Genomic DNA, 13,360 nt, shown 5'->3' with positions numbered 1-13,360 from the left:
CATATGGGAAATATTTAAAAACAAAAAAAATAAATAAATAAAAGGGGGGCTAATAATTCTGACTTCAACCATATACACACGCACACGCATATATATATATATATATGTGTGTGTGTGTGTGTGTGTGTATATATATATGTAATTTTTTTTTTACCTAATATTGTATTCTAATATAAGTTATTCATCTTTAGATTTAATAATAAAGGTGTTCACTAGGAGGAAGTGGACATTTTATTAATGCAATTTCTTATTTTTTTATGTAATTTATTTTCAATATAGTTGTTTAAATGGAAAAGCGATGCAGTGGCGCAGTAGGTAGTGCTGTCGCCTCACAGCAAGAAGGGCGTTGGTTCGAGCCTCGGCTGGGTCAGTTGGCGTTTCTGTATGGAGTTTGCATGTTCTCCCTGCTTTTGTGTGGGTTTCCTCCGGTCCAAAGACATGCGGTACAGATGAATTGGGTAGGTTAAAACTGTCCGTAGTGAATGAGTGTGTATGGATGTTTTGCAGAGATGGGTTGCAGCTGGAAGGGCATCCGCTGCGTAAAACATGTGCTGGATAAGTTGGCGGTTCATTCCGCTGTGGTGACCCCGGATTAATAAAGGGACTAAGCCAAAAAGGAAATGAATGACTATTTAAATGGAAATAAATTGCGAATTATTTTATTTGGTGAATTAATGATTTATGAAAATCTATACCACATAGAAATTTTACTTGCAGCTTATTGTAGAGAATTCTGCGAGTAAGATTTAAAAATACTAATTTTCACCAAGAGAAAAATCTAAAACAAAGTAGGAAACTTTTATTTCAGTAGTTTGTCATATAATAAAAAAATATGAATAGATATGATAACTGTAGAATGAATATTCAGGACTTCTAGACTTTTGTCTATTTACATCCAGAACAACAATGAGCTCTATTACCTATACATTCAGGTTTCCTGCACATCAAAATAAAATAAAAAAGAAAAAATAGAGTTTATTTAGAGGCAGGAACATTAAGATTTCTTAAGCTTATCACAGTATCTTAGGACATTTTTTGAAATGTCATTCTGTAATGCAGTTCATCCATTCACCTTGATAACCTTGTGCTGATAAACTGATATATAGTAAATGCACATTCACTCACTCAATACCAAGCAAAATAATCTCAGTAAAATCTTACATTCTCAAAATTTCACACTGCCATATAGTGATTAAAGGTGCAACATCTGACCCTGGACATTTCCGTGTGTGTGTGTGTGTGTGTGTTTGATTTTTATTTTACTAAAGATCATCTTCCTTGAAGAAATTGAAAACTTTTTCTTCCATAAATATATCAAAACTTATTTACTTACTGACAAAAACTGGCTCTTATGACTGTTATTAGAGTCCAGGGTCACATATTCAGAAACGCCTTACCATAGTGTTGAAACAAGACTCAAAACACACTTGCAACCAATCAGCAGTAAGAGGCGTGTCTAGAAACTATAGTTGAAATATCAAAATAAGGCCAACAGCGCAGCCAATCATGAGTAACGGGCGTGTCCAGAAACTATAGGTGAAATATCAATAAAAGGCCAAGAGCGCAGCCAATCAGGAGTAAGGGGCGTGTCTAGAAACTATAGGTGAAATATCAATAAAAGGCCAAGAGCGCAGCCAATCAGGGGTAAGGGGCGTGTCTAGAAACTATAGGTGAAATATCAATAAAAGGCCAAGAGCGCAGCCAATCAGGGGTAAGGGGCGTGTCTAGAAACTATAGGTGAAATATCAATACAAGGCCAAGAGCGCAGCCAATCAGGAGTAAGGGGCGTGTCTAGAAACTATAGGTGAAATATCAATAAAAGGCCAAGAGCGCAGCCAATCAGGATTAAGGGGCGTGTCTAGAAACTATAGGTGAAATATCAATAAAAAAGGCCAAGAGCGCAGCCAATAAGGAGCAAGGGGCGTGTCTGGAAACTATATGTGAAATATCAATAAAAGGCCAAGATCGCAGCCAATCAGGAGTAAGGGGCGTGTCTAGAAACTATAGGTGAAATATCAATAAAAGGCCAAGAGCGCAGCCAATCAGGAGTAAGGGGCGTGTCTAGAAACTATAGGTGAAATATCAATAAAAGGCCAAGAGCGCAGCCAATCAGGAGTAAGGGGCGTGTCTAGAAACTATAGGTAAAATATTAATAAAAGGCCAAGGGTGCAGCCAATCAGCTGTAAGGGGCATGTCTAGAAACTATAGTTGAAAACAGGCCAAGGTTTTCTTGAGTTATGGATGTGTTTATTTTGGCATTTTTTTATTCCAATTTTTTGTTTGTTTAAAAAAAGTCATTTTCTGTTGGTGTCCTGTGCAGAAATGCATTCTGGGATTTGGTGGAAATCTAGAAGATGTTAGGCAGTAAGCGGTAGGAAACGGCCGCAGTGTAGCGCTCCCAGTCCTTGCCGTATTTGTTGCTACAGCGGTGCTCGTCCCGAATGCAGCGGTGCACCAGCAGGATGGTCATGTAGACGATGTAGAAATACGGCAGTAGGTGATTGCCTCCACAGGCCAAACAATACGCCAGCGAGCCCATCAAGTCGCCTGTGTAGTTCATGTGACGCGCCACCCCCCAAAACCCAGAGGTCATGAGTTTGCTCTTGTGAATGGCGCCGTCAGCCGATCGGTAGGAGCACTCGATGAAGGTGGGCTTCTTACCCCAGATGCTGCAGTTGCCCTCTGTGCGACGGAAAAGGTCTTTTTGGTGGTTGGTCACACGGAAGATGTAGTAGCCCACCAGACCCAGGATGAGGACGCCTGCTGCATGGGGCGTAGAGAGCTGGATGGGGTTATAGACCAGGTAAAGACCCTAAAAAAAGCAAGAATTTGATTAAAAAAAAACACTTTACATAATTTACATTATGGCTGCACAATATGTCGTTTCAGCATCGATATTGCAATGTGCGCATCCGCAATAATCACATCGCAATCAAGCGGCAACCTCCCACTCTCCCTCGGGAAGCCAATGCGGAAGTAACTAAAACTGCAATTTATCGACTCGCCTTGGGGGGCTGGCTCCAGGAAGTCCAGGTGATTTCTGACTGCAATGGTAAATTGGCCATTTTTACAGCTGATAAATACATGTTTACAGCCTGGTACAAAAGATGGCGTTGGTGCATATAGCTATGATTGACCTTTATGACAACTGTGAGGGGGCGATTTTTTTTATAACTCCACCGTTTCGTTTTTATTAAGTTATCTTATGTCTGCATAATTAAGGGCGTGGCCATTTGAGTGACAGCTAGGTCTCGCTGCTCACTGTCACCACAGCTGATTCCGGCTGATTAGCTGCTAAACTTGGCATATACATCATATTTTTGTTTTGGTTAATGTTTCTTTACACAGTCAGTTGCCTTTTTGGAATTATTTCCTCCAATCATCAGATGATATGGCATGCTTTGTGCACTTTATTGTGCTCACAAACCGTTCAAGTTGCCTCCATTTCCCAGGTGAGTGAAGTTATATACCATCTCTATAAATGTATTTGTTTTATTTAAGATCATTTATATTGTTCTTTAGAGCTGTAATGCCCTCCAGAATCTGAGAGATTGATTAGCTGTAGGCCCTAGAACAGTCATCTGAAATGTTGTCATACAGTGTTATGCTGGAGTTCAGCAATAGTCTTGCATTTACTCACACAGACTATATTTGAAGTGTTTGGAAGTAATTTGAGTTTTCCTGCTGTAGAAAAACGTCATAAGAACAATGTTTAGTGGCTCAATGTGTACAACAGTGTTTTTAAAAGTCTAAACAGTTTATTGATATAGTGTACAACCAAGCACATGTGGTCAGAACACAAACGAGTCGCAGGTAATGAAGTATTAAGCGTTCTCCCAAAGTAAAGTCTGTCTGCCAGGTCCAAGCAAAATGCCAGCAGGTGTCTGCAGCGTCGCTCACTCTCCGCCTCTTTGCCCTTGTTTGGTATCATGCCGTGGGTGCGATGACGCGTGAACAAAATTGCGACTTGGCCACACCTACTTGTAGCCTCTTTTGCAGTGTTCAGAAACCTATGGGTGACGTCACGGATACTACATCCATATATTTTACAGTCTATGATCGCAATATATGCAATGTTGAGTCTGAAGAATGGGGGGCACGGTGGCTCAGTGGTAAGCACTGTTGCCTCACAGCAAGAAGGTCGCTGGTTTGAGTCCCGGCTGGGACAATTGCCATTTCTTTGTGGAGTTTGCATGTTCTCTCCGTGTTCACGGTGGTTTCAAAGTCCAAAGACATGTGCTATAGGTGAATTGATTCATTTTCCTTTAGCTTAGTCCCTTTATTCATCAGGGGTCACCACAGCGGAATGAACCGCCAACTTATCCAGCATATGTTTTACACAGCGGATGCCCTTTTTAGCTGCAAGCCAGTACTGGGAAACACTCTCAAATTTACACTCATGCACTACGGCCAATTTTGTTTACCCAATTCATCTATAGCGCATGTCTTTGGACTGTGGGGGAAACTGGAGCAACCAGAGGAAACCCACACCAACACAGGGAGAACAGGCAAACTCCACACAGAAATGCCAACAGAGGCAACAGAGCTAACCACTGAGCCACCGTGCCACCTAGGCTTGAAATAAAGAATCCGCAATTGTAGATTGAGCATGAAACACAAACCAGGCCCTGCAAAAAACAGCTCACAAACATACCTGAAGTGTGTAGAGGAAAGGCAGCCACACACAGTCTCCCCAGCCCAGATACCAGCCAAAATGATCATGACAGATGTCAATAGTCTTCAGGTACCAGGCTTCATTCCAGAAAAAGTCCACTACATAGACGGCCTTAGAGAAGAGAAGTCAAATTTGTAATATGAGGAAATGAAGAAAGAAGACATATTATGCATTGCTGCAGAAAAAAAAACGTTGCTCGTGACAAATTATATAAATGTAATGCAACACAAATCTTCATTATTTTAACTCTAGAAAAGCTAAAGTTACAGTATTGTGTGACATGTGTGACATGCACATTTTGAAACCCTCTTAATTATCAACATGATCAAAACTTTGCCGAATAACCTGTTGTACACATCTGCTTGAGAAGGCAATCTGGAAAAAGACTAAACTACATTTTATCCCTGCATAATAAATACTACAGAGCTTAATAATCATTTAATTAAACACTTAAATATCATTCAAGTCATAATACAGGGCGATATAGAGGATGGTTCCAAATATTAACATATTTAAAGGCACAGTTCACCCAAACAGAAACTTCTGTCATCATTTACTCACCCTTTACTTATTCCAAACCAGTTTGACTGTCTTTCTATTGTTAAATACAAAATAATATATTTTAAAGAGAACTAAAATCCTGTAACGATTGACTTCCATAGTATATATAGTGTTTTTCTTACCATGGAAGTCAATGACATTCAGCTTTCTTCTAAATATCTTACACCAAGGGTGCCCAAACTAAGTCCTGGAGGACCGGTGTCCTGGAGAGTTTAGCTCCAACCTTAATCAAATACGCCTGAACAAGCTAATCAAGCTCTTCCTTTGTATACTAGAAACATCTTGGCAGGTGTGTTGAAGCAAGTTGGAGCTAAACTCTGTAGGACAGCGACCCTCCAGGACCAAGTTTGGGCACCCCTGTCTTACACAAAATAAAGAAACTTATTAAGGGTTGGAACCAGGGTGAGTAAATTTTCACTTTTGGGTTAACTATCCCTTTAATTTAAGTTCAAATTAAAGAAGTGTATCTCTTTTTTGGCATATAAATATAATATTAGCTATTAGCTAGTTTTACATTGCATCTTATTTCAAACACCTGACGCCAAATACAAAAAAAGTAAAAATATCTGCAAATTTTGGAGATCAAACCAAGCAGCTCAATGACTCACCTGCAAAACGTTGACCAGGATCATGGAGTTTGTCACGTAACCATACAGCTCCTGCTGCTTGGCTGCGTAGGATAAGTTTATGAGGGTCCACGCAACGATACCCGGCCGGCCATTAAAGAAAAGCTTGAAGTCAAACCATTTTCCTATACGAGGATTGAACTCAATTCCCATCATGTAGTTGTAGAAGATGTTGCCTGTGAATTTACTGCATATAAAAAAAAAAAAGAAGAGGACATTTCATTATATTTAAAGGAACACTCTTTAACTAATTTTACTAATCATCTAGAGATAACAGTTGAGTTTTACCATTTTTGAATCCTCCACTTTTAGCTTAGCTTAGCTTAGCATGAATCAGATTAGACCATTAGCGTCTTGCTCAAAAAAATTAAATAACGTTTCTAAGTTTGCACTAAAACCAATGTAATGAAGCTTTTATTTAATGCCATGTCAGCAACCAAGGCTATTTTTATGGCAAGAACATTTCAATTATAAATATAAAATTAAAAATCAACAAACAAATGAATACATAAATTAATTAAGATTTTTAGCGCCAATTCATTCATTTTCTTTTCGGCTTAGTCCCTTTACTAATCTGGGGTCGCCACAGCGGAATGAACCACCAACTTATCCAGCATATGTTTTATGCAGCGGATGCTCTTCCAACTGCAACCGATCACTGGGAAACATATACACACTCATTCACAACGGTCAATTTTAGCATACCCAATTAACCTATACCACATGTCTTTGGAGTGTGGGGGAAACCGGAGCACCCGGAGGAAACCTATGCCAACACGGGGAGAACATGCAAACTCCAGACAGAAATGCCAACTGACCCAGCCGAGGCTCGAACCAGCAACCTTGTTGCTGTGAGGCGAATGTTCTACCCTCTGCGCCACCGCGTCGCCCTTTTTAGCGCTAATACATGATTAAAATTCAAAAACATTTCCCTGGTGTCACTTTGCTAAAAAATGTCCTTAAGAGAGTTTACTTCATAAAAAGTCTTCTGGAATCATTAAAAGCAGGACATTCCAGTATTGTACTAGTATTTGTACTAAGACCAAAGAAAAATGAAGAGTTGCTATTTTGTAGATTAATATGGCTATGAAATATACCCTGATTCTGGGATGATAAACAAACTTTGCTGCCATACCATGGCATCAGCAGGCGCAATTTCTGAATGAGATGCTAATGATCTAATCCGATTTAATGATTTATGCTAAGCTACTGTAAGTTAAAAGTGAACCTGGCAGACACAGAGATCGACTGAATGGATTCAAAAATGCTACAACTCAACTGTTTAACTCCAGGTACCTTGTTAAATGAAGCTATTTCCAAAAATGTCTCTTTATCAAATCGTACACCATATTTTCTGTGTATTTTATAATAGATAACATAATTTAAACAAAAAATATATTTTTTAATAATTTAAATCTTGTTCATAAAATATTTAATATTTTTCCAAATGATTGTTAAACCTAATGTGCTGTGGGGGATGTTTTCATCCACTCTAGGGTGATTTTGAGGCTTAATTTGGCCACAACTTTTTTTGTGTTTCAGCAAATGGAATAATTTTTGGCAACAAAACTTATTTCGACACATATTTTGGGAAAATGGTTTGAAAATCTTCAAAAATACAACAATACTCTCTGGGTAAATTTACTACCCTTTCATCATGTTGGTGGCTGTTTTTGACCCATTGACTTCCTTTATAATCACATTTTATGATTGCAAAGCCATGACACCATATAATCATGCATTCTCAATTTGAACAGAAAACAAGGGTTAAAAAATCATTTATAAAATACAAATTTATAATAAGGTCAAGAAAGCTCTGTGTGGCTTTTGCAGCATCTCTTTAAACTAGTAACTAAATTAAACTATGATATGTGTAGTTAATAAACAATTTTTCTCACCAGTCCTCTGGGTTGGTGGGGAACAGATACGCTTTAATGAAAGCAAATGTGGACACAGCATAGCCGAGGATGTTGGTGCACCATAACAGAGGGATCCAGTTGTCAATGATGATGGTTGGCGAAAACCAGTGGAAGTGCTTAGCATTAAGCACCCATAAAACATGAGTGATGAGCCAGCACTGAAGACCGTTGACCTCATACTTATTAATCAGACCTGAGAAAGAGAAAAACATCCATATTACCTGAATGAAATGTGCTTTTGATATGAACTTTTAACCATACAAACCAATAGTGGATCAACTTTTGACCTCACAACTGGTAAACAAGTGAAAAATTGCTTTGCACTTTGCAAGATTTACCAGTGTCAGACATATAAAAAACAACTTTTTTTGGGCAAAACTATTGAGGTATGAGTGTGTTATGTCATCATCCCTATCCTGTGTGTTGTGTTTTTGAACAGTCTGTTAATATCAGTTAACATAAACAAAGTCATTTGTAAAGAAGACTACAAAAGCATGTATTAATCTAAGGTGATGTTATAATAAATAACTTTTTCTCACTGTAGAATGTTTTCTAATGAGAATTTATTGTAAAGTGTTACCTATTGTATTTTATCATCTTTTTGCAATTCTTTTAATGCTGTTTATGTTTGGAAAATTGACAGAAATTACCATCTGATAAACTTTCCATTTTTAAATCTTATAATATTTTGTATTTGGCCTATTGTTTTGTTAATTTCTGCATTGACACCTCAAAAAAAAAAAAAGACCAACATTGATCGAATTCATTATCTGACTGAAGTTTTGGTTCATCTGTTATTTCTCTCTATAATTTAAGCATATAATGCATTATTCTGGCCAACATTTTTTTAATAGATTGATTAATTCAGTAGATAGATTTTTACAACCATTGTCAACTGAAATGAGGCTATGATTCAGAAAGTCTGATTTATATTTGGTGACAATATCTGTGGGTGTCAAAATTATAGTGTACATTTTCGCTTACACATATACATATACATATACATATATATACATATACATATATATATATATATATATATATATATATATATATATATATATATATATATATATATATATATATATATATATATATTATATATATATATAATTATTATTATTTCTTTTACAAATATAGTTTAATCACAATTGTAATTTTTTAAATTGTCAGTTATATTTAAAAGAAAAGTTATGCTGAATAAAAAGCATATGTATACAATTATGTTTGGCTTTTGACACATTATTTAAAATATGTGGCTAAGAAATAGCTATTAACTTCTTTTTTTTGGTGGGGCCGGTAAAAATCTGAACCACTGGCCCAATTTGGCCAGTAGAAAAAAATCTTTAGCGTTGAACCCTGCATACTTCATCACATTATATCAGACACTATTTGTTATTGTACTCTATAGTATAGTATACTATTCTAAGAAGCAATTTTGAATGCACAATTGTCCCAAGCCGAGCATTGAATTACAGTCAATTACTCTCTCAAATGTAATTTATTTGCATATTAAATGTGTCTTTAAAAATATCTTTTATCTTAAATGTACATTTATTTAAATTTTAAAGGCACAGATAAAACAAAAAATTATGCAGATCAAACTTAAGGCACATGGCCAGACTCCAGTGTTTTAATTGTATGCAAAAATAATTATTTAATTTAAATAGATAATAATTATTTCCTATTTAGTAAAATAAACTATTTTATAAAATGAAATTAATAATTATATCTCCAAACCGTGTCAAGGACATTATAAAAAATTAATTAAAATAAATAAAATTCCAGCATTTTCAAGAATTTCCATTTTCAAGAAGCCTGACTTTCGTTAATAACAATGTTTTTTGTTTACCTGCTGGTGTACGGGCACCATCCTGAACTCCTCCTACGTAGCCTGGAAGGATCTTATGCAGAAAATCTGGAACACACATGTACAGCACCACCTAGAGCCGAAACAATCAAATCACACATTTCAAGCCCATAACCAAGTCCAACTTTTTTTTCATCCATTGTAATTGTGCACACCTGAAATGTGACCCAGATGGCGTAGATTTTGGCAGCAGCCCATGTGAAGGAAGGAGCTCGGTTCCAGATGGTGAACAGGGTGGCGTCACCGTTGTAGAGGTCCAGCAGAGGGTGGCTGATGGAGCACTGGTACTGATCACATGCCATGATGAAGAAAAAGACGATGAAGGGGGCAAAGCACAGCAGCAAGATCACACCCGTCAGAGAGAACCAATCCACCTCCCTACACACATCAACACAATAGAAGTGTTATTCAGTTATTCAGAATATGAAAATATATTTGAGAATGTATGGTTTAATATTGTGATATGACTTTGTAGGATTGCAGATGGTCACTTTGCAATGTCGATGGTGAAGTGATATATTGTGCAGCCCTACTGTGGAGTGCCTTACCATGCTCTTCCCCACTGTGCCGGCTCCTTTGATGGCTCCTTCTCCCCTGCCTGGGCACCATTGGCACTGCCCTTCTGCCGCTTTCTCACCCTGTCAGATGCCATCATGATTGTCTGAAAGGGTGAGGTTTAGAGATTTAGAAAGAGCATAAGCTATATCCTGTCTTTGGCATACAGTTGAAGTCAAAATTATTAGCCCTCCTGCAAATCTTTTTCACATATTTCCCAAATTATGTTTAACAGAGAAAGGAATTTTTCACAGTATTTCCGATAATATTTTTTCTTCTGAAGAAAGTCTTATGGGCTTTATTTTGACTAGGATAAAAGCAGTTTTTAATTTTTTAAAACCATTTTAAGGTCAATATTATTAGCCCTCTTAAGCAATATTTTTTCGATTGTCTACAGAACAAACCATCTTTATACAATGACTTGCCTAATTACCCTAACCTGCCTAGTTAACCTAGTTAAGTTTCTAAGTTTCAGTTTAAGCTAAATACTAGCTTCTAGTAAAATCTTATGCATTAAAATCTTATGTCATCAGGGCAAAGATAAAATAAATCAGTTATTAGAAATCCGTTATTAAAACTATCATGTTTAGAAATGTGTTAAAAAAAATCTTCTTTCATTAAACAGAAATTGGGGCAAAATATAATTATAATTCAGGAGGGCTTCATCTTGTATGTGTATAAGCAGAGAACAAAGTGCACTATAGATAACAGATAACACACATATGATAGTAGCCATGGGGTATATGTGCTAAATATGATAACTAATGACATTTGAATAAGTTGGGAAAGTTCATAGGACAGTTTATGGTTTAGCAAAATGGCTTATTATAGGATAATGTCTTATATAATTTCAGTGTCAGTACGGAACAGGGTTGTTTCCTTTAGTGCGTTGATATATAATGTTATCTCTGAGGCTGATATGAGGTTGTCAGTTGTTTGCTTATATTATGCAAACACTGGATAGTTGTTCTGCATGGCAAACATGTCTTTTATTAAATGCATATTTGATGGCTAATACTTGTACCACACCAAGAGATTTATACACACACGCACACACACACACACACACACACACACACACACACACACACACATAAATAAATAAATGTATATATATATATATATATATATATATATATATATACACATATACATATACATACACACACATATACACATAAATGCATACATACATTATATATATATATATATATATATATATACACATATATATAATAATAATAATAATTATTATATTATATATTATTATTTTATTTACTATTATATTATTATCACTAATATCTTTTTTTATCGAAACAATTAAGGAAATGACACCAAAAAGGTAAAAAACTTTTCAAATATTGTGTTTTTATAATCTTTAAAGGGCTATTAAACACACAATCTTTATTTATTTATTTATTTATTTAAAGAATTTAAATTTAAAAAAATTTACATACCAGGGGGTAAGTATAAATAAAGTATAAATGTACAAAATGTACATTTGTAATAATTAAACAAATAATAGAGTTCACAATTTTTTAAAAGTGCGTAGGGCTTTCTTGTTTAGTCTCTGATACTTATAAAATACACGCATACTTCAGTCACTAATAACTTAAAATTAGATTTCTTATTAGTAAATATACATTTATGAATGTACAATTTAGTTAACAATTAAGTAAATTAATTAAATAAAAACATTTTTCGGGGCAGTACGGTAACGCAGTGGTTAGCACCGTGGCCTCACAGCAAGAAGGTTGCTAGTTCAAGCCCCGGCTGGGCTAGTTGGGGTTTCTGTGTGGAGTTTGCGTGTGCTCCGGTTTCCCCCACAGTCCAAAGACATGTGGTAAAGGTGAATTGAATAAACTAAACTGGCTGTAGTTTATGTGTGTGAATAAGTGTGTATGGATGTTTCCCAGTACTGGGTTGCAGCTGGAATTTATGGACAAGTTGGCAGTTCATTCCACTGTGGTGACCCCTGATGAATAAAGAGACTATGACATAACAATGGAAGAGATTTTGAAGACTGAAAATTGTGTTAAACACCCAATCGTGTGTCGCGTAGAGATAATCTCTGAGGTAAAGTTGGTTTTATATTCACACATTTAAAGACTCTCCTTGATAATATAATCTCACAAAAGTATTACTTGCAAATTCTAAATGGGGAAATCATAATAGCAGCCAATGTCTATCAAAGTACGTCGTTCAGTCAATTACATTGTCTTAATGTTGTTTTGACGTCGTACTTACATGCTTAATCAGACCTAACATTCAAAGAAGCGTAGGTTAACAATATAGGGTGTGTTAAATGAAGGAATGTGCGAATATAAAACCAATTTTACATAAGTGAGATACTTAACGTCAGGAGTACGTGACACTTGTGCGTCTCTGTCAAAATAAAAGGTGCTTTTACAGCTTAATCCAAAAGTGGAAAACGACTCCATTGCAAACACGCTTACCTGTCTAAGACTACAGTCGTATCAGTGTCAGTCTCCAATCTGACAGCTGTTATTACCTCATCTGATATGACAGTTTAGCCTGATGCATATAATAATACGCCTTTAAAACGTGTGTAGGTACAGTATATTATCACACAATAACATATATCATTGCAAACATAAGTGTATAGTTAACTCTGCAGACATCCCACACTCAAAATAATCATTGTTACGTAAATAAAGTTGAGTCTTCTTGACTAAAATGTGAAGACCTGCATAAGTAGACGCGTCAAAGATTTTGAGCTGTGGCTGCAAACTGTAACGTTTGAAATACTAAATTACAATAAACATTGCATTATAATAAGCAGATAATCGTAAATCTGTAATGAACAAAAGATAAATAATTAAATAACATAAAATACTTACTGTTCGGGGTGATGTTGCGCCACTACAGGCTGCCCAGATGTTTCACAGTGATGATGAAACGAGCTAATGGGAGTCTCTGGTCGAAGTTTAACCCCGCCTCTGCATGTGACGCAATTATCTTACATCCAGTCAAAGAGACAGAAAATCCGCACTACTGTCAATGATTGGACAAGCGAGACCTGAAACCATGAGCGCCTGATGAGCTCAGCCCTTCTTCATCAAGGGCGTGCGGTTGCGCCACCTTTACGCAGTTACCATAGATTGGAAATTATTATATACAGTATCTATTACTA

The 13,360-nt window shown here is 36.3% G+C and overlaps 1 protein-coding gene across 1 annotated transcript; it reads right to left on the bottom strand.

Annotated features, from left to right (window-relative positions):
• Positions 1-779: 779 nt before the first annotated feature.
• dhcr7 (7-dehydrocholesterol reductase) lies at positions 780-13,153 on the bottom strand. Its single transcript, XM_056462320.1, has 8 exons — positions 13,068-13,153; positions 10,200-10,312; positions 9,807-10,029; positions 9,634-9,724; positions 7,761-7,974; positions 5,845-6,049; positions 4,655-4,786; positions 780-2,812 (listed from the first exon to the last, which is right to left on the bottom strand). The coding sequence occupies exons 2-8, from the start codon at positions 10,304-10,306 to the stop codon at positions 2,348-2,350; spliced, it is 1,437 nt and encodes a 478-aa protein (XP_056318295.1). The 5' UTR covers positions 10,307-10,312; positions 13,068-13,153; the 3' UTR covers positions 780-2,347.
• Positions 13,154-13,360: the final 207 nt, after the last annotated feature.

This window comes from Danio aesculapii, chromosome 7 (genome assembly GCF_903798145.1).
Source record: "Danio aesculapii chromosome 7, fDanAes4.1, whole genome shotgun sequence".
NCBI lineage: Eukaryota > Metazoa > Chordata > Actinopteri > Cypriniformes > Danionidae > Danio > Danio aesculapii.
The sequence above is the reverse complement of the archived record's forward strand: the minus strand, read 5'-3'. Positions and strand labels throughout refer to the sequence as shown.